This window comes from Marmota monax, unplaced genomic scaffold, assembly GCF_021218885.2.
Source record: "Marmota monax isolate L192 unplaced genomic scaffold, Marmota_monax_Labrador192_F-V1.1 WCK01_AAM20220418_F8-fsc00015, whole genome shotgun sequence".
Classification (NCBI taxonomy): Eukaryota; Metazoa; Chordata; class Mammalia; order Rodentia; family Sciuridae; genus Marmota; species Marmota monax.
In genome coordinates, this window is record NW_026692194.1 from 12881794 (window position 1) to 12908530 (window position 26737).

General features: G+C 39.4%; 1 protein-coding gene across 3 annotated transcripts in view; it reads right to left on the minus strand.

Moving 5' to 3' along the window:
- The window catches only part of Eml6 (EMAP like 6), a 267072-nt gene extending 240762 nt beyond the window's left edge, over positions 1–26310 (minus strand). For all 3 annotated transcript variants that reach the window (XR_006847095.2, XM_046423963.2, XM_046423967.2), the window contains exon 1: positions 25944–26310. Coding sequence is in view for 2 of the 3 variants with exons in the window: in XM_046423963.2 (XP_046279919.1) it covers positions 25944–26140 (197 nt within the window). In the remaining variant the exon portion in view is untranslated. The remainder of the gene's footprint in view (positions 1–25943) is intronic.
- Positions 26311–26737: the final 427 nt, after the last annotated feature.

Below are 26737 nucleotides of genomic sequence, written 5' to 3' on the forward strand. Positions count from 1 at the left end.
ATTCCTTAATAGGACGCCCATAGCCCAAGAGTTAATAACAAGAATAAACAAATGGGACCTACTTAAACTAAAAAGTTTTTTCTCAGCAAGAGAAACAATAAGAGAGGTAAATAGAGAGCCTACATCCTGGGAACAAATTTTTACCCCTCACACTTCAGATAGAGCCCTAATATCCAGAATATACAAAGAACTCAAAAAATTAAACAATAAGATAACAAATAACCCAATCAACAAATGGGCCAAGGACCTGAACAGACATTTCTCAGAGGAGGACATACAATCAATCAACAAGTACATGAAAAAATGCTCACCATCTCTAGCAGTCAGAGAAATGCAAATCAAAACCACCCTAAGATACCATCTCACTCCAGTAAGATTGGCAGCCATTATGAAGTCAAACAACAATAAGTGCTGGAGAGGTTGTGGGGAAAAGGGTACTCTTGTACATTGCTGGTGGGACTGCAAATTGGTGAGGCCAATTTGGAAAGCAGTATGGAGATTCCTGGGAAAGCTGGGAATGGATCCACCATTTGACCCAGCTATCGCCCTTCTCGGACTATTCCCTGAGGATCTTAAAAGAGCGTACTATAGGGATACTGCCACATCAATGATCATAGCGGCACAATTCACAATAGCTAGACTGTGGAACCAACCTAGATGCCCTTCAATAGATGAATGGATTTAAAAAATGTGGTATTTATACACAATGGAGTATTATGCAGCACTAAAAAAATGACAAAATCATGGAATTTGCAGGGAAATGGATGGCATTAGAGCAGATTATGCTAAGCGAAGCTAGCCAATCCTTAAAAAACAAATGCCAAATGTCTTCTTTGATATAAAGAGAGCAACTAAGAACAGAACAGGGAGGAAGAGCATGAGGAAAAGATTAACATTAAACAGAGACCAGTGGGGGGAGAGAAAGGGAGAGAGAAGGGAAATCATATGGAAATGGTAGGAGACCCTCAATGTTACACAAAATTACATATAAGAGGTTGTGAGGGGAAAGGGGGGCGGGGAACAAGGGAGAGAATTGAACAGCAGCAGATGAGGTAGAGAGGGAAGATGGGAGGGGAGGGGAGGGGGGATAGTAGGAGATAGGAAAGGTAGCAGAATACAACAGTCACTAATATGCCATTATGTAAAAATGTGAGTGTGTAACCGATGTGATTCTGCAATTTGTATTTGGGGTAAAAATGGGAGTTCATAACCCACTTGAGTCAAATGTATGAAAGATGATATATCATGAGCTTTGTAATGTTTTGAACAACCAATAAAAAAAAAAAAATAAAATGTTTTCCTAGGTAAAAAAAAAAAAAAGAATGTTCGGAGAAGCATTATTTGAAGTAACCCCAAACTAGAAACAATTTAAAGGCCCAATAATAAACACAATAAATTATATTCATATAACAGAATAGTATAGAGCAATAAAAAAGAATGAACTACTGTTATATGCAACAGTATGCCTGAATCTCATGGACAAAATGTTGATCCATTTAAGCACCACATGAAAGAGCATATATTATATGATTCAATTTACATAAAGTTCAATAGCAGGCAAAGCTTACCTATCTAAGAGGAATCAGCATATAGTTATTGTCAAGAAGGGGAAACAACTGGTAGGTGGTAGGTAAGAGATTCTGGGTCAGAGTAGTGTTCTATTTCTTGGTCCAACTGGTGACTATATGGGTATATTTGCTTTGTTAAATTTCATCAATTTGTGCAAACATTTGACAATTCGTGTGCTTTTATACATATATGTCATACTTCAATTTAAGCTTATAAAAATATAAACATATAATTGGTGTCCAAGTGTGGATTTTTAAATTTATTTATTTTTATTGGTTATTTTTAGTTATATATGACAGTAGAATCCATTTTGACATAATTATAAAAGCATGGACTATATCTTGTTCTAACTGAGTCAGTCCCCAGGTCCTCTCCTACCCCTCCCCTGTTCCCACCCCAGCTTCCTTCCCTGTACTCTACTGATCTTTCTGCCATTTACCATAGTTTTTTTTTTAAATTAATTTCTTGTGGATGCACTCATTTTTTTTTCCTTTCAGGTCTTGTTTTCAAAATTTTGCTTCATGAGAAAAAAAAACATATTATGAGAAATATAGTATTTTAGTAGGAACAAAAAAGCAACTTTTGTAAAAATGCAGAACTGAGATTCTGTGAGGTTCCCAACAAATCTAATAAGAGTGTGTAATTTAAACACAGTGTAATGAAAAACACTGGGTTGCTAGACACGCTGAAAATGATGCCCTAGAGTGAACTCATTCTTAAGATGGGGAAGAAGGAAGACTATTTTGGAAGTCCAGGTTACAAACAGAGGATGTTCAAGTTTATCTTCAAAATCACTAAACATTTAAAATACAGGCCTTGAAAGCATTCCAGGTATCATTATGAAACCCAGAAGTCCATTGCCCTTTTTTTGCAAATGGATTACAAAATTCTTATCCTGTTTTTAATGTTCTCTTACTGCCTCTGTTTTCAGAAAGCAAACTGAAGACATTTATTAGTCAGAAATTAACAATAAAGGGCACCGATATTTTGCATAATAAACTAGGTACAATCAATAAAGAAAAGTTTTACCTTGCTGTGTGCCAACATGGAAAAACATGCTCTGTCTGAATTGCAAATTCATTTTATACATAAATCCACAAAATAACCCATGATTTAGAACAGATCTAAAGTTTAATAAAGATATGGGGTCAGAAGGGAGGGGCATGTCACTTTGTGATGCATAGCATTTGTCCTTCCTTCTGTGAGTTTCTCTTTCTTTAAACATAACATTCTTTTTCTTTTTCTGCAAGTGGAAGCTCTAACTTAATTGCCTGTTCCTTGTGTTATACGTCAAATAACTGAAGCTCATTGGGAATCTTCTGCTCAGAAGCTTCCACTTTCTCTATACTCTTGTTAGAGTCCCCCAAGGTAAGAAGAAGCTTCTGCCTAAACTCCCTTATATAGTCATGTTTCTAGAAATCAAACCAAGGAAGTGATCTCTGTCCTCCACATCAGTAATCCAACAGGAAGTTTCATATTTGCCAAAGGAATAGGAAATAGGAATCTACTCTTCCTTGACTCATCTGTTCTCTAAATGATACTTCAAGCTCCACGCCCTATCACTTTCCAGACTTTCTTGTGACTACAACTTTGAACTTTGAAATGCATGTTATTTTAGTAAACCCAACATTTCTTTCCCCTTTTAGTAATAACTCTTCTCCCTTTTCATAAGAATTAAGCTTTCCTAATCCCATGGGAACTGGGAGGTCTTTGGTTGCAATTCCTTGCACATGGCAAGACATCCGTGATACTCATTCTTACTGTCATATGGCCAAAGGATGGTCACATGCCCCATGAGGGCCAATCAGAGTGTCCGTCCCTGAATTTAAGAGCTGGTATTGGAAAAGCTCCCAGGTTCCTTTAAGGTATCCAGCAGGGAGGCTGGAAACCAGAAACTATCCATGACATGTTACCACCATCCTGCTCACCCCCAGAGCTTGAAAGAAATCTGCCAGCAGAAGAAAAGAATAAGGCCTTTGTTTTTTGTTTAAGACTGGCTTATTTCACAGCATGATATTCTCCAGTTACCCTAATTGGAACAAATTATATTTACTCTATGTATGTGTAATATGTCAAGATATACTCAAAATATACTGTCATATATATCTAGAAAGAACAAATAAATATAAGAATAAGGTCAACGACCAGAGAGGAACAAACACAGCCATGACAGGAGAGTTTAGTCCCTTTAAGCTCTGTAGGTTTTACAAATCTAGAACTTTCCAGTGACATAAACCAAATTCCCTTGTTTCCTTGAGATCCTGTTAATCTGAACCAAAAATCTTAAGTCACCAAAAAAAAAGCTGAACTAATGGTAATGCCAACAGCTAACTGCTCTCACCAACTCCTTGTAGCTTCTCAGAGGAGGAGTACCCTACAGTGGGACAGGCTGCTAAGTGGCCTTCTTAATAGCAGACTTCCAGGTCAGCCATTCCAGTCTCAAAGTTCAGTTGAGTTCCAGGAGTTGAAGATTACCAGTCTGCAAGGTAACCTGTATTCTTCCAAGCCACATCCAAAAGCCACACTAGAGGATCTGGACAGCCAAGGAAAGGGAACATGTTAAGCAGTGAACTATGGGCAGTCTGGAGCTCGCCCAGCAGGACCTTGCTCAGTGCTGAAGCACACAATGTTTCTGTCATAACTTACGTCTTTTCCACGCGAAGGAACTGATCTCCCTTTGTTCAAGGAATAGGTGATGGGGACTGTTACCTCTGCTTTCAGCTCAACCACAAAGAAAAAAATGTTGATCTGGTCCCAACACCAAGCAGAAATTCTTAGAAGAGACTTAGTGTTTTCAATAGGAAGAGAAATGAATGGATAAGCTTTAATGGGTATTCATATTAGATTATCATTATTTTTCCTTGGAAAATATCCTTGATTCTCACCACCAGATGACAGTAACTGAGTGACAACAATAGGCCAGGCAATTAGGCAAGTTGGGAACTAGAGTCTGGGGTAAAAGAGGACTGGTTTCATTTATTATTATTATCATTATTAGCATATTTAATTGTACAAATTAATGAGTTTCATTGTAACATTCCCAAACATGCATATATGGTTCGAATGTATCCACTTTCCCTACTTTTTTTTTTATTGTCCTCCTCAGCCTTCCCCTTGATTTACTACCCCCAATAGATCCTCTTCTACTTTCGGGTGTCTTATTTTCCCTTATAGATTCCACTATAAGGGAAAACAAGCACTATTTGTCTTTTTGAGGCTTACTTTGCTTAACATGATGATCTCTACCATCCATTTTCCTGCAAATAACAGGATTTCATCCTTCTTTATGGTTGAACAATACTCTGTTGTGTATATATGTCACATTTTCTTTTTCCATTCATCCACTGATGACTATCTAGGCTGATCCTATAACTTGGCCATCGTGAATAGTGCCACAGTAAATATGGGTATGCAAGTACTCTATTGTATGCTAACTTTGATTCCTTCAGGTGGTACAGTGGGATCATAGTTTTAGCTTTTTGAGGAACCACCTTACTGTTTTCCATGATGGCTGTACTAATTCATATTTCCACCAACAGTGTATAAAGGTTCTTTTTTCCCCAGATCCTCACCAGCATTTATGTTTGTTTGTTTGTTTTGATGATAGCCATTCTGACTGGGGTGAGATGAAATCACAATGTAATTTTACTTGTGTTTCCCTGATAGGCATGATGCTGAGCATTTTTTTTCATATATTCATTGGTCATCTGTACTTCTTATGTTGAGAAATATCTATTCATCTCATTTGAGGTCTGAGTTTAAATCCCAGCTTGACAGTTATTAGCTGGTTGTCTTTGGGCAAATTACTTTTCTGGGCCTCAATTTCTTCTTTAGTAATAGGAGAATAACAGCATCTACCTCAAGGACATTTTGTGAGGATTAAAGAAGATAATAATCAAATTGCTCAGCAAAGCGCTTAGCATATGATAATATATTATTAATCAGTAAAGCACACATCCAAAATGTTGATTTTATCTTCTGTCTGCATCAACAATACATATTAATAGAACCATTGCACAGAAAATGTCACAAAATGATTCCTGTTTATATTATGATAGCCATTAAACCATCACATGTGAAATCATCAAAGATATTTGTATTTAATATTTTAATAGGATCTATTTCTGTGAGTCTTCACATAGATAAATATAGACATCCCCATTAAAGGAACCAAAGAAAAAAGAATCTTTATGTTTACTTTTGCCAATAAATGCTTTGCTTTCTTAAATTCTAAAATGTCTATACTCCTTCTGACAACAGGGGAGTTAAAATTAATCTGATATAAGGTGCAGAAACTGTGGAGAAACATCCCTCTCCTACATGTACACTGTACATCTCTTTTGGAAGGCAGTCTGTTGGTACCTATCACAACATAAAACATCCACATTCTTTAGACATTCTACTTCTAGAAATATCTGCTATAGAAACATGCATGTACTCTAAAAAGCATATACAATAAGGATGTTCAATACAGTATCTGTAATGGTCAATAATACAAATAAATGTCCATCAATAGGAATGCTTAGACATAAAACAAAGACTGAGCTGACAAATTAGAAGTCCAGGAGTCCTTCCAATAGCCAAGTACAGGTAAACGTGGCCTCTGAGTCGATTCAGGCTGAGTGTCTTCCCTACACCAGGCCCTCAGTGATGATAACACTGAACAGACTGATTCTGGCTTTTAGCCAGAAGAAGAAAAACAGAAGTCAGTTTCCTTATTCTCCTAATCCAGGTCAATTCTTAAAAGATTCTTTTTAATAATGTCTGTGATCTGTAGCTTATAACTTCAACTAAAAATCATAAAAATTATGCCCACCAAAAGGACCAGGCAAATATGAGTGAAAAGGAAATGAAGTGCAATGAATTTTTCTTTGACACCATATAATCATAGTTTTGATAATTTCCTGTTATCTTACTGTTTATTTCTCCTGGGTTTTCTGTCAGATTGCTATAATTTCTTTTTGGTGGCTTGCCAAAAATCAATAAACAACTTTACCCTTTATAATTTTTGCAATAAACTGCCCTGAAAGAAACACATTTTCTCCAAAATGACTGGAGGACCATGTATGTATTAAAGTGGAAATTTATAAATCTCTAAGTTTAACCAGGCACAAAATTAGAATGAGTAATAGTGATTCAATTTTGTGGTCTAAATGTTAATGTGAAGTAATACTCTTAGATAAATTTCTACAACACAGTTAAAATAAAGAATATTAAGATGAGTACATTCATAGAAACAAAAGCTGTTTAACATATTTTCATATACATCCCAAGGGTTTTTTTTCTTAATTTCACATATCTTAAAGGAAAAAGAACATACCATAAATCAGTCATTCTAATTAGTATAGTAATTTTTTTCTTAAGACTTAAGTTAGACAAAAAGCCCAAAATAAATTTACTTAAGGTTCTAATTCCCCCTACAATGGCCACTTTATATTGCCATTTGAGCCTAAAGTGAGAATTAATTTCACTCTTTATGTAGTCTTTTTTCCCCCCAGTGCTGGGAATTGAACCCAGGATGTCACACACACCAACAAGTACTCTACCGTGGAGCTACATTCTGGCTTAAATTCATGCTTTATGTGGCTTCAGACACACATACTATTTTCTTCTGGTCTAGTGACAAGTAAGAGTATAGCAGAATGGGTAGTTAATGATTTTGTTTTCAGTAATTTCACAACCATTTATTGTGTTTCTGTAGAAGGTTTTTGAATCCATTGAATAAGGCTAATCTAAATAAAAGAAATAATAATAATAAAGTTTAAAGATCTCATAAGTAATCTCCACTATTCTGAGATCTTGTCCTATTATAGTATATTTTCTTGTTTCCCCATTATCATTTGCCAGAACATCAGTGCAGCAGACCTTTTACCTTATTATCCAGAAAGCATAGCTGGCATGAAAATAATGGGACCTTTTGATAGATTTGCTTTCCTTGAGGTTGAAAAGGTAACATGGTCTGTCACCATACACTGTGGTCTAAATATGAAAATAAGTAAAATATTTTACCCACCAGCATAATGATAACATTTGGTGATTTGGAAAATCACTGAACTGGATTCTGTGCAGATCTAATTCACAATAAGGGGGTGCAGACTAGGGAAGAACAGAAGTACTTTGGATTAGACAGAGGGGAGTGAAAGGAGTGGGGGGAGTAAGGATAGTAGAGTAAATCGGACATTATTACCTATGTGCATATATGATTACACGACCAGTATGATTCTACAACATGTACAACCAGAAGAATGAGAAGCTATAATCCATTTATATGATGTGTCAAAACGCATTCTACTGTCATGTATAACCAACTAGAACACATTTTAAAAACAGAATAAAAGGACTACATCACCAAAAATAAATAAATAAAATAAAATCCTTTAATTAATTATTTTTATACTCTAGACATATTGGTCAAAATGTTACATATCTCCTCAACATTTAATGAAATCTTTTTTGAAGCCCTATAGTTAAAATTCCTGTGAACACTTAAGGGAAAAGGTCAAATGAGGATTTGTGTTCACTTCAAATGAGTCAAGGCTGTAGGAAATCGCAGTGCTCACTCTGCAGTCTCTGAAGGGATGCATCAGGGCATGGGGAGGGCGACTCAGACATCCCATAACACATCCAGTACCTCCACAGCCACTTCTGGGATGTCTCTGGAGTGGCTGCCTGATTTGCCCCCTCTGGTGATCACTCCTGGCATGAGACTGCTCAATATTTTCATTGATTTATTGCTAGAAATTTGATTTATTTCTTTCTTTTTCTTTTTTTTTGGTAGCACCCAGAAGGAGAATGCTGCTAAATTAGCTTCTGAGATTTGAGCGACATTCAGATGAAACTAGGACACACATGGAATTAGATATTCTTCTAAACAGATCAATCATTTTCCATCTATATCACAACAACAAAAAATATCACTTGAAGAAAAAAGCTGCCCTAGTGCAGAAAATTAAAGCTCTGAATTATGTAAAATTCAAACTGATAATTCACTCTTTAGGTAGTTTGGTATACTCCAAGAATGAATAAAAACAAACTTGTTTTCCCTCTTCTTTATTTAGTTTGTTAAAACACTTAAATAGAATGTTGTGTTAAGTCTCAAAAAGAAATAATAATAATCAGTTTAAAACCACAACCCTGTGTTCCAGGGAAACAAGAGATTTTCAAATCTCTGATTTGTTGCTCCATTAAAGCAGATTTGCCCTCTTGGCAAAAAAGAGATCGCTTTGGGAAGAAGAGATAGAGTTGATGGTCAACTTGCTCCTTCATTCAAATACTCCCTACTGAAACAGATGGCATCTTGGGGGTGCTCAATATCTCAGAATAGGTACTTATGAGCAAGACGACTCAGATCTACCAGATACCAGGAAGTGCCTTGCCCCCATATGTGGGAACGCAGTCTTAATTAGGCTACACACTCCTGTTTCCTCCACATTTTCATTCTTACTCATTGTTCTAGCAATCTAGATTCTGCCCCACAGCACGTAAATGAAATCACTTGAAAACGCTCTTCGCTTGACTTCTTATGAGTCCCACTCCTGGTCCATCTTGCAAAGCTCAACTGTTAACCTCTCCACCACCAGCCCACAGATATGGAGAGATGTTTGTTCTCTCCTTGGCTTCTAAGACCCTGAACTTGTCCAGCTGTTCCTGTCTTTCTGATCCTTCTCAGGTCCTTGGTGTCCCCTTTCATCTCACTACTTGAAGGTCAGAGTTACCCCAGGGTTCTAGCCTAAGCCCTCATCCCTTTTGACTTCTGGTGCTTTCCTTTGACCTCACACATGTGGCAACTGGCAGAAGGGTCTCCTGGATGGCACTCAACAATAACTGTAAGATGCATGTCACCTTCATTCCTCTGATCACCCTTCATACAAAGACTATCTCATCTGGATCTTCATCCAACCACTCTTCCCTAAAGGTCAAATCTGTAGTGAAGACTGTTGGTCTCTCTCTTCTTGGCAAATTGTCTATAACAGATTGGCTTGCCTCAAGACCAACTGACTTCAAAATCGAATTCATTGTTCTTATAACCCTCTTTGCCTCACCAAAACCAGCACCACTAACCCACACTAGAGTCAGAAATAGGGGAACCATCCTAACTCATTTACCTGGAGAATCCCTCTTACCTTACCTTGAGAATCTCCTCTGGCATTTCTCTTCTCGTGAGGTCCTCCCAGACCCCCTGTGCAGGCAGGCACCCCTCCTCTCCATCCTCACATGGCCTTGTTCTCCTCATTCCTTCACTGGGACTGCCTCCAGGGAAGGCTGTGTGTGTGTGTGTGTGTGCGTGTGTGTGTGTGTGGTGTCATACACATGCAACCCCATCCTTTTACTAGTACACAGTGACTGGCATCTGGAAAAGCACTCAGAAAATATTTTTTGACTAAAGGAACACGCAGAGTTTCTACTGGGCACTTCCAATTTCCAAAGTCAAATTTTCAACAGGCATCTCATGCTCACATAGGCAACCATCTTCCTACGCCAGAACCGACTTCTCTCCCTGCTCCCTCTCCCCTGAGGACCACTGTCTTCATAGCCCTGACACACATTTGCCTCCTCCCTTGCTCTCCCTTCTCCATACCATCAAGGCTTCCTTTGCCTCTGTCCACTGTGTCTGATCCTGATGACCACCTCATTCCCACATGCATGCAACTTTTTTTAATATACTTCTACATTCCCCAAAACAGATCAATCATAGTCACTGGCTTATTTCCAAGCTTTAATGGCTCCCCTCTGCAACTAGATTTTTATTCTATCCAGATATTAGAAAATTACGTACACATTTCCCAAAATTTATCCCTCAGTGTCACTTTATCACCAAAGGATATTACCATGAGTTTATTTCCCTTTCTCCCTAGACTTGAGTACTCAGCTGGCTCTTGTTTTCTTCTGAGCTATCTTCAGCAATCATGGGTCCCTCACCATAGACTGATAATATAATGCACTCCCTCTAGCACAGAAGGCCACCAGCTCAGTGTGGCATTCTTAGAATTACTACCATTACTACCCAGATTTACACGCAGTATTCTCCTCTGGCCCAATCATTCATTGTTCAGCGCACAAACCCCAAGCTGTGCAATATAATGTCTTCAATCAAACCATGACCTCTACCTGTAATGCTTTCCCCTACCAGCCCATGCCAGAACAGGTTCCAGAATGGGCTTCCAAAACCCCTCTAGTCAAACTTACATTTTTTTCTCCAGTACAGTGGGTTTTTAAATACAATGTACAAAATGACTGAGGGGGGAGGTCGTAAGAAGAATGTTATTTGTATGTAAATTGCTATTTTACACATTCTAAACATGTTAGTGCAGTAGTACAAGTATATATTTTATAAACACAAATAATAAAATTTTGGGAGATTCTCAAAATTATTTTACTGAGAAAGGTAAAATCAAAAACATCTGGAACATATGTCTCCAGCCTAACATTTTTCTCAAAGGGCTCCTGATTTAAGGTAATTGTGGTTCTCTCTGTCCCGCCCTCCTGGCTTATGTATCTCCACATAATAAAATGAACATGGCTTTGGAGTCAGACAGAAGTGGTTTAAAGTTGGGCCTGTCAGTTACTAGCTAAATGACTGTATCTCTGAATTTTTGCAGGATTACAGGGGAAAATGTATATGTATAAAATATATGCATGCATATGTATGTACATGCATAAAAAGCCTTACTCAGGGCCTAGAGGGATTTATTCCTCTTTCATGTCATTCTCTGACTCGCTTCACAAAGCTCCTTACATGCTTTATTTAGTTGATTTCATAATAACCAACCAGGAGGTCTAGAGGGAAAACCTGAGGCTGTGTAGGGAAAAACTCTTAAGTGGTAGCATCAGACTCCAGCCTAGCTCCGACAGGCCCTCAAGCCCAAGTTTTTCTCACCATCTGAAGCATCTGCAGTCACAGAGGGGCCAGTGGCCGCACACTGGAGTGGGGAGGCACACAAGTGGAAAGTTACAGCATAATTTGAAAAGTGCTCTAAGAGGTATATGGAAAATGCTGTGGCGATAGAGAGGACAGAAACGTTGATTCTGCCTCAAGAAGTCTAGGAGGGTTTCACAGAGATGGTGGCACTAGCAATGTCTCTTGGAGTCCATGAATCTGCCTCACAAAGCGACCTGGGAAGGCATTCTAAGCAGCAGGGCCATATGCAGCGACATGGGGAGAGGGAGCTCATTTGAGTCACTGCAAGGAGTAGAGAGTGACAGGAGCAAAAGTGGGGAAGGACAGGAGAAGGAACTGTGCTAGGAAATAATAACAAAAAGGCAGGTGGGACTGATTCCAGAAGCACTAGAGTCAGCAGGAGTCTAAACAAGACAGGGACAGATTAGGCCTGTGCTGTAGAGGACTGACCCTAGGGCTAGCATGCTACAGGGGTTTTGAACCAACTAAGACCATCTAGAGACACATTTTTTTTTTAATGAACTGGTTTGTCCCATTATTGTGAATGTTAATATAGAATTTGGTTAAGCTGGGCAGGTTTCCCCACGGTGGTTATGGTTTGTCCTTTGGAATCAATAAGCATCTTGTGGTGAAGTACAATGTAAATAACACGGTTCTCAACAAACTCTCACCACCAATTAAAGCATCTGCTGATTTTTCTACCTCCATCTTTCACCCAAACTTAATAACTAACTTTTGACTCTAGGAAGAGCTTCCCTTCTCCCCACTGAGTTATTTATATCACTGTGGATGCATGGGTTTTTATTTTATTCAGTGAATTATATTTCATGCCTAAATAATCCCAGATGTGGCCAGTGGAAATTCCTACAAGCTGACTCTTATATCATTTTAACGTCTCCCTTTATTCTTTGAGTATTCTTACACTTTCTAACATAAGACAATATTCCAAATATAACTTGTGCTTTCCCTGCCCCAGCTCTAGAGGCAGGTTTTCTCCAAGGAGTTCTGGTCTTTTTGTGGGGAATAGTATTTAGAAACCGTGTTAGGTGTATTCCTGCTACTGATGTGTCACTGCCTCATGATCAACAAATTGACAGAACAATGAAATATATGTGTGGATCTTTGTGTGTGTGTATGTATGTGTGGGCACATGTATATATATTCATTTATATACTCCTTTATCTATATTTCTATTGGGAGATTTTTTAAAATACAGATTTGGGGGCTTCGCCTTCAGATCTACTGAATCAGAATCTTTAGGAGTGGGCTCTTAAATCTGTAATTTTTTAAAGTTTAGCCAGGCAAAGGATGGACTAGAAGAGTGATAATGGAGGCAAGAAAACCAGTTAGGAGGCTCCTGTAACTGTTCAGACAAAAGCTGAGGGGTCGTGAACTAGACAGAAGCAGTAAGATGGAGACAAGATCAACTGACTGGGAGCTGACTGGACAAGAGAGGTGAGAGTGGGAGGGAGGACTCAGGCATCCTGCTTGGACAGCAGTCACTGGGGCATGCACACTGTCATTGACACAATGAACACTAAACACATGTTTATTTAATTATCTTTTCACTTCTATAGATTAAAAATTCAAGTGACATAGGGGAAGAAAATAATTGTAAAACATTCTAGAATCTATCCCTCTTCCATGATATTTTTATCATATAAACTAGAAACTGAGTTTTACTCAAGGCAAGAAGGATGACTTAGGAATTCATTGTCAGTAGGCCAGGCTCTCACATAGATAGACGTGGTCTGGCCAAAGTGATTGTGTTCATGTCTACTAGCAGAGAAATAGACCTGCAAGGCAAGAAGCAATGTCTATAACAATATCTCTTATTGTCAGAAAAGAAGAAGATGGAAAAATAAAAGAAGAAGAGGAGCAAGTCTGCTAGCAATAGAAGTCATTAAGCTGTGATGCTGCTTGCTACCACTGCAGCATAAAAATCACTGGAGCATGAGCAAAATATATAAAGGAGATGTAACAAGAAAACTAAAAGGAAATGACCCTGCTATAACAGAAAGTTTAAAACCCAGATAAAAGTACAATCCACAGAAAAATAATATTTCCAGTGTTTGGTAGTAAAAGCAATTTATTAATAACCTCCTCAATGCAAAATCCACTGGGCCCTTTTCCGGAGATACCTGATTCTATTCTATTGATCCAGTCGAGTCTCCTCCTTGACATCCTCCCTGATATCCTCCCTGATCTTGGTTTCTAGAGCTCTCCATTCTCTTGGTTTATTTTCATTACCATCTTTCACAGGTACCTCTTTCTCTTCCAGTCTCTAATATCAATCTTCCTGGAAGTCCTGACCCTGACTTCATCTCTTTCCTCCCTGCATTCCCTGGGACATCTTATCCACTCCTACACATATACTACAACTCCTGTGGCTCTCTCCTGACCCACCTAGTCACTTCTAGCATATATCACAGACTCAAATGTAAATACAGTCTTGTATCCCTTTAACAACTTGGATACATTCTGAGAGCTGCACTGTTAAGCAATTTTGTCACTGTGCCACCATCATTTACAAAAACATAGGTGACGCAGGTCAATCACTCAATGTGATTGACACAATCAAAGGATATAGTAAACATGAAACAGACAAGGCTGGTGCTAGTGTCACATGACATACCATTTTACAGTGACTTTTTTTATAAACTAGGAGTACACACTAAAATAACATAAATATTATAATACAGGACACACATAAACCAATAACACAGCCATTTATTATTGTTATCAATTATTAGGTACCGTATGTAATCATATGTGCTATACTTTTATATGATCGGCAGCTCAGTAGGTTTGCTTTACTAGTTTCACTATCAACACGGGTGAGCGGGTGCACCACATTATGACAGCTGTGACATCACTGGGCATTAGGAATTCTTCAGCTCCATTATGAATCTGATGAGATCACTGTCGTTTATGAGGTCTCTCCTTGACCACAATGTCACTATTCAGCTCATGATTATATGTATAAAGCGGAACTCAGTTTCCCCTGGCCTTGCACCTACTCCTCATTCTATTTTAGTGAGTGAGAACCATCATCCCTCCAGATGCTCATGTCACAACCTTGACGATTACCTTCTCCCTCTCTTCTTTCTGCCCTCCCACTCTCTCTGGCTGTATCTAATCAGTCATCAGGAATCTAGAATCTTCATAATATATTAGTTATTTTGCCTTGAATACTGTCAAAATTATCTTACCCCTGTGCTACTTCAAGTGCCCCTAGAGCTTCTCTCCTCTAACCTATTGCCTATACTGCAGCCAGAGTGGCTAGTCCACAACCTAACCCTAATGATACTCTTTCTTCTAGAAAGCCCTCTCTGACTTCCACCCTTCCCAAGAATGGGTTAGGCCCATGTCCTAAGGTTCTCACATACCTGGGCCAACTAACTTCCATACAGTCAATATCCAGCTGCACAGTTATGTTGAGTATTGTCCTTGTGGTTATATGTCTCTTGAGGTAATATTGCTCACTTTTGGATTCCCCAGTACCTCACACAGTTTTGGGAATACATATACACTCATAAAAACCTTTGTTGTAAAGCATTTTTGTTCCTCTAAGCCAAGGTTTCTTAATATATGGTCCCACATTCACATTCACCTGGTATCCCAATACTGTCCTTTATAAACTCCTTTCCACCCCAAGACAAAGCACATGGGACATTTGTAGTATCTTTTTTGACTTTTTTGAATTTGGACACTCATTCTGCTTTTGTCTTTTTTTTTTTTTAATGAGGATGAAATTATTTTTGCAAAGGATAAATGATAGGCCAGATATGTTGTAAAATGTCCCTCAATTTGCTTTGGCCTATTTCTTATGATTAGTTTAAAGTCATAAATTTTTTGGCAGAAAAATCTGATAAGTGGTGTTGGAGAGTCCCTGTACATAAGAGGTGGACTTGGGGAGAAGAGATAGACAAAGGCTGTCAGGCAGTAAGAGAAAACATCAGGGCCACAACAACAGGGCAAAAAACAGAAGGGTACTGATTAGAAGGTGGTCAACTGTAGAAGAGGTTAAGTGGGATACCCACGTAGCACTCAAGGTCACTTGGGAAACTCCAAAGAATGATTCCAGTGGCTGGCAGAAGTAAAAACCAGTTCATCATGTTGAAGAATAAATGAGATATGAGAAAATGAAGGGATAAATGGAAAAAGAATCTCAGAATCAGAGACTCAGTCTCTTCATTTTTAGATGAGGAAAACAAAGCCCAGGAAGTTACATGTCTGGTTTTAGAACCAGAGCCAGAACAGAGTTTGGTCCCATGGAACCCAATCCCCATGCACAATACCATGCTCCCTCTTCAGAGAAGTTAGTATTGAAGGAAGAAAGAATTGGAAAGAATAATAAAAGAAAAGAAAAATCATAAAAGACTTTTAATAAAGTAAAAGTCTCCCACATTTTATGATCTTCCTAAAATGTTAACTGGCCTTGTCTTGCCCTTTTAAGTCCCTTCACTGGTCCCCACAACTTGTGGAATGAGCTGTAAATAAATCCCTTAGTGATCTAGTCTATATCACCTAATGCAGTTCATCTCCCAACCTTCACTCTAGCAGTGCTGAGCTAGAGTACTCTCTCTTCCCTTGGGGTACCCTGCTCCTATAAGTTCCGGGACCTCTGTACAAGACATTGCCTCCTGATGTTACCTTCTTCTTCTTCTATTCCCTTTCTACTCATTTGTCAAACTGTTCTTTATTTTGCAAAAGTGATGTTCTGCAGTCCCCTAAATTTCTGCCCTAGAACTCCTTCTATATCTTTGGGAGAAACTCTTCTGGGCTAGGAAAGACTTAAACTTATTTAGAGCTGGCAAGTGCTATATTACAATCTCTGTACACACCTAGATTTCATTACCCTCTTATAAACATTCCATCATTTTTTCAAGTTACTTCAAAAGAGCATATGTTTGCTAAATCAGAAGGGATGCAAATCAATATTGTCCTTATAATACAGTTAAAAAATCAAGTAATTTAAAAGGAATGTTTCATTCCTTGTAAAGTCCATGACCACATTTCAAGAGAAAACAATGTCTCCTCAATAGCTATATTTTCCATTCAGACCAGTAGATCAGTAGAAGGAAGTCAGGTGGAATTTGCTGTCAGATTTAAAAGCACCAGAGGAATTGGTCATTACTGTCATCCAAATATTTCTTTAAAAAAAATCTGAAGCCTGCTTCTCAGTGCCAGCTCAGAATATTTTCAGGATTTTCTTCTCACAAAGTATATATAAAATCTCACCCCTATTTCACACCTTGATCCTTCGAGCCAATATGAAGGACAAAGAACACATAAAAATATATTATGTACTGAGTATGCCCATGAACAAGGTTCTAGGTATAGGGATTCCAACATGGAATTCAAGCAGGTGGAGAGGCAGTAAGTCAACAAATACAGCATGATGGAATGAGTCTTTAAGGGAGGCTTCTGCATAGTGGTCTAGACACACAAAGGAAAAATGGCCTAAAATAGTCTGGAGCTGTCAGATAAAACCTCAGGGAGAGACGACACTGGCTTTAAGGTTGAAGAAAGGAAAAGACTCTGCAAGCACAGAAATGAGAGGTCATTTCAGGCAGCCCAAATGTCATGTGCAGGGATGAGCCAGCACTCCCCAGAGATACCTGGTGTGGCCTCTTTTGAGAAATGAAAATTCCATTACACAGCAGATCACCCATATTGTAAATTTAAACCCTGTTGATATTCCTTTCCTTGTCCTCAATTCAGTACTTCTCATCTCCAGCCTTGTTTCTAATGAATCAAAACTGATTTGCTTCTTCTTCTAGGCCAGCTTCTACAGTTCAGATGCCATTCGCTTCTCCTCAGTCCATAGCCCTTATTAGATGATTTTCCTTAAAGGGGAAACCCTCTGTAACACGGTCTCACCCTCCAGGCAACAAGTGATGTCACTGGGTATACACAATGACCCATCCTAGGTCAATTAGATTGTCCTTCCTGAGAATTTGGAGTCAGGACTCATAAGACTGGTTCAGTTGGTTTTGTAGGACCAAGCTGGACAGACATAGGGACTGACACAGATTGGGTGGGTGGGGAGCAAGGGTGGTAAGTCATGTGCAAAATGAATTGTTAAGCAGCTAGTATAAAGCCAGAAAAAAAAGCAAATATTTTATTCAGAGAGAAGCAGGTATGTGAATCTCTGTGACACATGGGGACACTAGCAAGAGAAAGAAATAGAAACAGACTAGCTGCAGTGCATGAGTGGCAGCCATACTCCCTATAATTGAGGTCCAAAATTGTCTTGCACCTTGTAATCCTTTCCCTAATTGTGCTTCTTTGAAAAAGTTTTAATTTCTTGCAACTGATAATCCCTTACTTAGAAGACAATCCATTATTCATAGGTCTTATTTCATACATACAGTTTTTTAGGTGGACACAATACCTTTATTTTATTTTTATGTGGTGCTAAGGATCTAACCCAGTGCCTCATGCATGCTAGGTGAGCACTCTACAACTGAGCCACAACCTCAGCCCCATCGTAGGTCTTATTTTCTTATTATCTATAAAATCAACTCACAGTGAACACAGAAGAATGATTTAATGACATTATTAAACAGGAATTAAACTTAAATTAAAAAAGAAGGCTCAAACCTTAAAATAATCCTGAATAGTCTTTTTTTATATATTTATCATTATTATTATTATTATTATTATTATTATTATTATTATTTTAGTTTTTTAGGTGGATACAATATCTTTATTTTATTTTTATGTGGTGCTGAGGATCGAACCCAGTGCCTCACACATGCCAGGCGAGTGCACTACCACTTGAGCCACTTGAGCCACTTGAGCCACATCCCCAGCCCCCTGAATAGTCTTATAATAATACTCAGACCAGCCTGTTTATGTACAGAGATGTTCTTCTATCTCCAGAGGGTAGAGTTGGCTTGTTGCTCTCTTGTCTATGCTGATGGGAAAGGAGTGGCAGAGAACTAGTGAGAAATCCCCAAATCCTTCAGCTTCATGATAGAAGCCATTCAGATACCCACTTCCCCTTGAAGAAAGAAAGAAACAAACTAATAAAGAGGTAGAGATAAAAGCCCAACATCTCTCACAAATCTGTTTTCTATACTACCACAACCAGTGGCCTGCTCAACAGACCTGTCTTCCAACAGCAAGGTTGAAATCTGAAAATCTATTTTTGTTTTTCTTTTATTTGTGCATTGCAAATTCATTTTTAAAAATGAATTGAGAGTGGGGCTGGGGTGGTAGCTCAGTGGTAGAGCACTTACCTAGCATGTGTGAGGCACTGAGTTCATTTCTCAGCACCATATATACATAAATAAAAATAAAGTTCTATCAATAACTTAAAAAAAACCCAAAATTAAAAAATGTATTGAGAATACATGAATTAAATGTGTACACAATTTCTGGCCCCTAAGTCACAGTTACTAAATACTACACTGATTCCGAAAGGCTTAAATGGTTCTGTTTTATAATATATAAAATTTGTATGTCCTTTATAAGGTCTACAGCATCTTTACAAATACAGGGCAGCAACCAAAGCCTCTGACGTCTAATACTTTTAGATGAATCTTTTTAATGGTTATTTCCACTTCTGGGTCCCTCAACATTCAGCATCTTCTGTGTAGAGAAATGGGTACCCTGCTAGCAGAATTGAAAGACTGTGGGCATCCAAATATATTTCATGGGGAAAAATAAACTTTTAAACAAATGATGTTAGCACAATTAACCTTGTGCAAAAGTCTGAAATCAGAGCACTACCTCATATCATATAAAACATTAACTCAAAACAGATCATCAAACTAAATGTAAAAGCTAAAACCATAAAGCTCTTAGAAGAAAATGCAGGAGTAAGTCTTTTTGATCTTGGATTAGGTGCTGGTTTCCTAGTTATGACACTAAAAATACAAGGAAAAAAATACACAAATTGGACACCATCAAAATTAAAAACTCTTACAACTCAACAACAAAAAGACAGGTCTACTTCATCAGCTTGCAACCTTTTGGTTTGAAAAGCACTGGTCTGTTGAGCTTTGCAACATACCAAAGAAGTTCTTGGAATCTTGCTGCTGAAAATGTGCTCTGTGGATTAGCCACATCAGCAGGACCTGAGAGCAGGTTAGAACTGCAATATGTGAGACCTCACTCCAGACCTACTGACATACATCTGAATTTTAGCAAGGGCCCAGATGCGCCTGACACAAGTGATATTTGAGAACTGTTTGCAGTTGGATAATTGACCAATCCACACCTGAAAAACTCAAAGTTAATCAACAAAAGGAGCCCAGTCACTGAAGGGGTGTAGTCCACTGGCTAAAGGAAGGATATCTGAATGGTTTTCTGGAGGAAGAGTCAACCCTCCTAGAGCTTCCTTTTCCTTTTTTGGCAGCAAAATGTCACCTCCATTACAAAGGTGTTCTGATCCACATCCCTGGGGACTGAAGGCGAGTAGGAGGGCCTCCTTGGAGATGCTGCCATAGAACAGTTTCACCACAGTGAAATCTACTTCTCTGACTAACCACTGGGCTGATATCATCCCTTATAATGTAGTACAGTTCAGGGCAATGTTTTCAACCAGTGAACCATTATATACTAACTATATTTTTCAAGTAAAAAATGTGTTTGTATTTCTGAATTAAAAATTGAAATCCATGGTGTGGCAAGGAAAAGTATACCCTTGACAATAACTGAATGGAGTATTTGTGACTGTCCTGGGAAATCTAGGACATATGGTACCAAAACCCATGAGGCTTTAATAACCTGAATGAGAATTATGATGACCTTGGTCTTTCTTTGGGTGTCTATTCCAGAATTCAGGGCACAGCAAGCTCCTTCCCACTTAACACCTTTGCAATACTCTCTCCTCTGCCACCATACCTACACCTGTCTGCCCCTTCCCGCCTTTCAGGTCCCAGTTGAAATGCCACCTCCCTAAAGAGATGCTCTGCAAACCTTATGTAATGTCACTTCCATACCCCTACCCAACCCAACTCTGTTCTACGATTATTCCATCTTAGCACTTATCACCATTCAGTCAAGCTGTTTTCCTCTGAAGGCACTCCTGGCCTCCCTCACCAGAACGTAAGCTTCAAGGAGCAGGAACTTCATCATATTCTCTGCCACACCCCCTGCACCTGGCATATTTTAGATGTAATAAACCAATGAGAAAGAACCACCCAACTTAGAGAATAAGTAAATCTTAACAGAAATAACCAAATAGACTATAACTTAATAACACTAATGAGATCATTGATGAGCAAACCATAGCTTTCATCAAAAGTGTTTGCTTCATGCTCTTGCCAACGCACAGAAAAAGGGAGATCCAATGAATACTAGGATGATCCCACTGAGTGACTCTGCTTAAATCTACTTCCCTCTCAGAGGCATACCTGTAAAAATGAGGCTATATCCCAGAGTGGTGGAGCTCAATGAGATGACATAAAGTGTGTGGTAGAAAGTAGGCACTCAACCCAATATAAATTTAATTCTTTGTAGGTACCTCCACACTTCCCCTATTAAAACTGATCAAGAAACTAAAAAATAAGAATGAAATCATATCTCCAGGACTTCATGTGAACCTGCTTTCCCTATACTCCATGCCCAATCTTGGCTGTTAGACCGTTCTCTTGAAACCCAACAAGTGCAAGTGTATTTGCCACACTAGTCTATTTTATCCATGTCACAATTTTTAATTAAATGTCTCCCATAGATCACTATTTCAAAACATTGTTTCAAAAGTGGGGATGTTCTAAAGTGAACTTGAACATGATTCCATTTCTAGACTGAGCTCTAGCAATCTGTTTCAAGTACTCTTAAATAAAGCCCAGGATTTATACACAAACAGATGATAAATGGTATTAAGAACACGCTTACTGGGCTGAGGTTGTAGCTCAGTGGTAGAGTGCTTGCAAGCATGTGTGAGGCACTGGGTTCAGTTCTCAGTACTGCACATAAACAAATAAAATAAATATCCATTGACATTTTTTTTTAGTTAAAAAAAGAAAAAGGGACTGGGGCTGGGGCTCAGTGGTAGAGCACTTGCCTAGAATGCGTGAGACACTGGGTTGGATCACCAGCACCACATTAAAATAAATAAATAAATAAAAATAAGATAAAGCTATTGTGTCCATATAAAACTAAAAAAAAATTTAAAAAAAAAAGAAAGAAAGAGCCTACTGAGTTCTGGTTAGGACCATGTACAGTGATAGGAACCACAGTGACTAAGAAAAATAAGCAGCTGTATACCAGTGAAGCAATAGCATTGGGCTTTGGAAATCAGACTGATCTGAGTTCTCCAGTCTGCCAGAGGGTGACACTTCAACTCTGTGCCTCTGCTGCTCCACCAGTGGGCTGGTGTTAGCAACTCTGCCTCCCTCGAAGGGTTACCGAGAGGATGCATGAGACAAATCTGTATGCACATTTAGCTCTGAGTCTGGTGCTCAGGAAATGTTAGCCCTGCTTATGTTAAGATCCATTCTCAACATCAAGGACCCCAAATATATTTACAAATGAAAATACTCAGAATGAAAGAATGGCACTAGATACACAGCAACACTGGTCACAAAAGATACAAAACTTCAGGAGTACTTGCATCCCTTCATCTGAGGATGGTAAAGTCTCCGGGCAAAGGTGAGAGGGAAACAGATGGTGCCTTGCAGGATATGGATAACAACAGGACCCCTGTAGTGGGCACCTTGTATGTAATATTCACAAAAACTCAAGTGAATACCTGTAAGCCCTATTTTACAGAGTAGCTGTTTTCCTGATGATATAGTCACCCAACTGGTAGCAGACCTAGGCTGCACAGAGAGAGGCTGAGGGAGGAGGAAGATAAATTATTCCTGTATGAGGTAGGAAACAACAGAGTAATTATATTATTGCCAAGTGGAAAGCAAACAACTTGAGGGTTTTTTAAATGTAAAATAAAGATATAATAGCAAATTAGGGTCCAAGAGAATGGAAAACAAAGGACTCTGGAATTCTGCCTGAGTGCAATGAAGAATCATTGCTTTGCTTTTGATGTGTACATGTTCAATTATTTTAATTAAATACTACCACTATTACTAAGAACATTTATTGAGAACCAACTAAGGGCCAGACCCCACACTAAACCCTTTCTATATGTTGTTTCTAATAATTCCAACGACTCTGCAGTTTAGCTATTGTCACCCTCATTTTGCAAATAAAGAAGGTCCTGAGAGGTTGCACCACTTATTCAATGCCTGCAGTAAATGGCAGAGTGGGTTCTGTGTGTGATGTCAAAAATCAGTGTCTTTTCCCCTAAGACAGCACTGCAGATAGACCTCCCTTGCAACAGAGAACCATAAAATAAGGCAGAAGAAAATGGAGACAGGGAACTCCCCAGAAGCAATATAAGGATCCAGAGTCAGGACATTAATGTCTCAACCGGAATCACTGTGAAAATGAAAAACAGGTGACAGGAACCAATGTGTTCATGACCTTTTCTTTCATTTACTCCCATTCTATGTCATGTTCTGCTACCTGAAGTTGAAACCAAGTTAGTAATTATTCCAGTCCCTATTACTGTCCTTGCCTTCAAGCCTGATTTGAATCCTGTTGCTAGCCCAACAGTAAATGCTGCTTTTGGCATTTCCTTGTCCCATCACAATCTTATCAGAGCTAAAATACAGCATCATTCTCTAATCTGTTATCTGCATTGAAAGAATATGACAAGCCTCCACATCCAATAAATCATATCATGCCTCACATATCAACATTTTTAAAAACCTGAGTTAAATACATAGCCTGTCAAAGCAAGAAAACACATATGCTGAGCTCTAATGAGCTCTGCCAAATCCTACATCATTATTAAGGTTCATCATGATCTCAGAGAGCACATTGTTTTACAAAAATGGAGTGTGTTGTTACCAATATTTGTTGGGCTGCCTTCTAGTTAATATTTTAGGCAACAATGCACAACAAGTAGAGCAGTAGGAAATGTATGTGCAGGAATATATCTTTGAAACTAATGTAAAAGCTAAGTACCAACTGCACAATTACTTGCACTATCTTATTTGATGTATTAAGAGTCAGAAGTTTTAATGTTCGTGCAATGATTCCAAAAAGCCAAAATATTTTTGCATTAAAACATTAGCAGTAGTCCTCTCCATGAACTCAGTATTTCAAGTGGAAAAACAGTAGTATGCTGAGATATACAAAAATGCATAAAGATAAAAGACTGTTCATTGTGGTTTATGCACTGTCTTCACCAGAAAAAGATACTTACATACATAAGATAAAACAAAATAACAGCTCTCAATTATATAATGATCTATGGTTTGTGTTTTTTAACCCACTGGACTTAATCTTATTCCAACATGCAAAGACATACATAGATATTCGGGAACTCTTCTCAACTATACATACTCAGACCCAATCAAATAACCTGGAGAATGTAGCAATAAAGTCCTTTCTCTGTAGTCAGGCTTACTACTGTGTCAATATCAGCATAAAGAGACAACCATTACCTTAATAAATAGAAGATAAATTATCTTTTTTTCCATCAAGTAAGCCTCCCTACAAACCCAGTTATACAAATAACTCATGCATCTTTCCCTCAATTCTGAGTGTTTCTGTAATCATCCAAGCCTGATAGCCTTGAAGCCCCACTAGCTCAACTGCTCATCATAACAACAGTCTACTGCAACTCCACCCTTTTCCCACCTTTAGTTTCAATGGTGCCTTTAATTTTTCCCCTATTAGAGAAAGAATGAGGATTAAGAGTTCAAATTCTCCAAGTAGTTCATTGAACTGTCACATTAATACTATTTAACCCCAGGGAATTTTCTGTTTGCCACTCTCTCCCTTCCCCCAAAGGACTACATCTTATTTTGATGTAGTAATGGAAAGCACTGCATTAAGATAGAGCAAAAACATAATGGGTTTAAATTTTTAAACATCTAACCTTTTCATGAGTCACTGTTAATCATTTGCACCTGTGACTTTAATAATCAGCCTGGCAATTAGAGAGGCAAAATCTGCAGGACAGAACTAAGTAAGGATGCCTCAGTCACAACCATTACCGTATCAGGGAGGAAAAGAGAAAGCTATTTTGTCTTATGTGACATGAAGAAAGTTTTACTAAGTTCCACCAAATCTCAAGAACATTAGAGCTCTAAGTACTTAAAATCTTCAAAAAAGACATGTATATACATACACAGAAAGACAGACAGACACACACACACACACACACACACACACACCTGTAGTTTCAAACATTAAGATTTTACCTTCTGTAACAAGTTTTCAACTTTAGGTCTCAGGAGGGGAAAAAAAAAAGCTTAGGAATATAAGCACAATATTAGGAGGGGGGAGCTAATATTTTAAGTCATTTACCCCAATGAAAAATTAGGACTATTGGTGTTACAATATTTAATTGCTTATTTCATTGTGAAAGGCAGAGTAAAAGTGGCAATATTCTGATGGAAGTTGTTCTGCATCAGTGAAACACACAAGTTTGGAAGGTAAAAATATGATCTCTGTCAGTTGTAGTCCATCCTCAGCAAGTCATTTCCTTGTGAGCAGAGGTTCCCACATCATGGAAATCTTCCTTAACTGCCAAAGGCGGAAAGGGATTCCCTATGAACAGCATCTGGACCACACCTTGTTTGGCCACACAAGAAGCTGACAAGGGCAGGAGGGAAATGTGTCTGGTCCAGAGAGAGGATAGGGCCAAGAATCAAAATATGTCCCCTTCAATTTAACAGGAAAGGCCTCTACAATGGTTATTCAACCAATGGAGTTCTAGCGGTCAGTGCTGGACTATGTCTGTGGGATGCCTGATAGGATTTTGTGGTCTAGCAGCTGCCAGCCTTTTATAACCTTAGTGATGTTGTGGAAGCATCCATTTAGTGTGTAAATATGCTTTGGGCATTAAAACACGGCAAAGTGAAATATTAGAGAACAAGGTTCCCCACCCACTGCAGAAATTTCCAAGGTCCAGAGCACCTGAGATGAAGATTCCAAATTACCTGTAGCAAAATTTCTTTGTGTTTTTTTCCTTTCCTTTTTCTTTTCTTTCTTTTTTTTTTAATCCACTTGCTTGCTGATGAACCTACTGAGGGGCCTCCCAAAGATGATACCCACGGTTAATCTATTGGTCCTACCATTTACCTAATTAGCAGGGAAAGAAGTGTTTAAAGGTACCCAGTCCTTCCACTTGTAGCAGAAATGAACCACCAAAAAAAGCATCAGAACACTTAACTCCTTAGAAATTAAAAAGACTTCCGGAAGGATAAAGAAAAAAGAGATCTCTCCTTCCCCACCTGCACCGCCCCCCCCCACCCCCCACACTCTGTTTCTCCCCTAGCCCCAGGATCAGTAGCCCCTCTGTAATTCCATGAGGCTCCAGAGAGAATCTTTTCTTTCATGGGGCTCCCTGATCTGACCCTGGGAAAGCCCAGCTGGTCGTTCTTCTTCCCACCCTTCCATCCTTCCACCCAACCCTTTCCCGCCGCCCCAGTTCACCCCTTACCTGATAATGTCGTCGTTGTGTCCCAAGAAGAATTTTTGGCTGTGCTCACGGGTGTTGTACACCACCCCGACCCCAGCCACAAAGTAGACCACCTCCTTGCCGGCTGTATAGTACAGGTTGTTGCGGCACTGGTGACCCCGGTACCCGTACACCCACTCCAGCCGGAGCTGGCAGCTGGGAGCTGTCCGATCCGCCATGATAAGCCGACCCCACTCGCCCCCCGGCCCCCCTGCGCGCAGGTCCTTGGCCCCTGCGCGCCGGGTCTGTCCTCGCCAAGTCTCGGGCTGCTGCGGACCTGCAAGGGCTCAGTGTGCAGCGCCGGGCGCTGATTTCCGAGGCGACGCACAGGCACAGCCCAGCGCGCCGGCCGCCACCATCATCCGCCGCCGCCGCCGGAGACGAGCCGCCGCCGCCGGTGCGCGGCAGCCAGACCCCGCCGGGCGCCCCGGCTCCCTCCCCCGGGGCGAAGCGGCTTCGGGGGAGCCAGCACCCGCGTGCGCGCGCGCGCCTCACTGCACCTGCGGGCTTCGGCCCCTGGGAGATGTTCTCGGGGGGGTCACCCCGCCTTTTAAGTCAGAGATCTGCATATCCAACCACTGATTACCCAGTTCGCTCACTAAGTTTGCAGTGCACAGGGGCTTCACAGCAGGCAGCGGGATTTAATCCGTGACAGTTTGGGTTTGACAGGCAGCCCAAGTAAGCTTTGCCATCACCTTCCTTGGATCCGAAACTGACAGTCTATATCCAGGATGCGAGACCGAGGAAGAAAGAAACAGATTTTTTTTTTTTTTCAT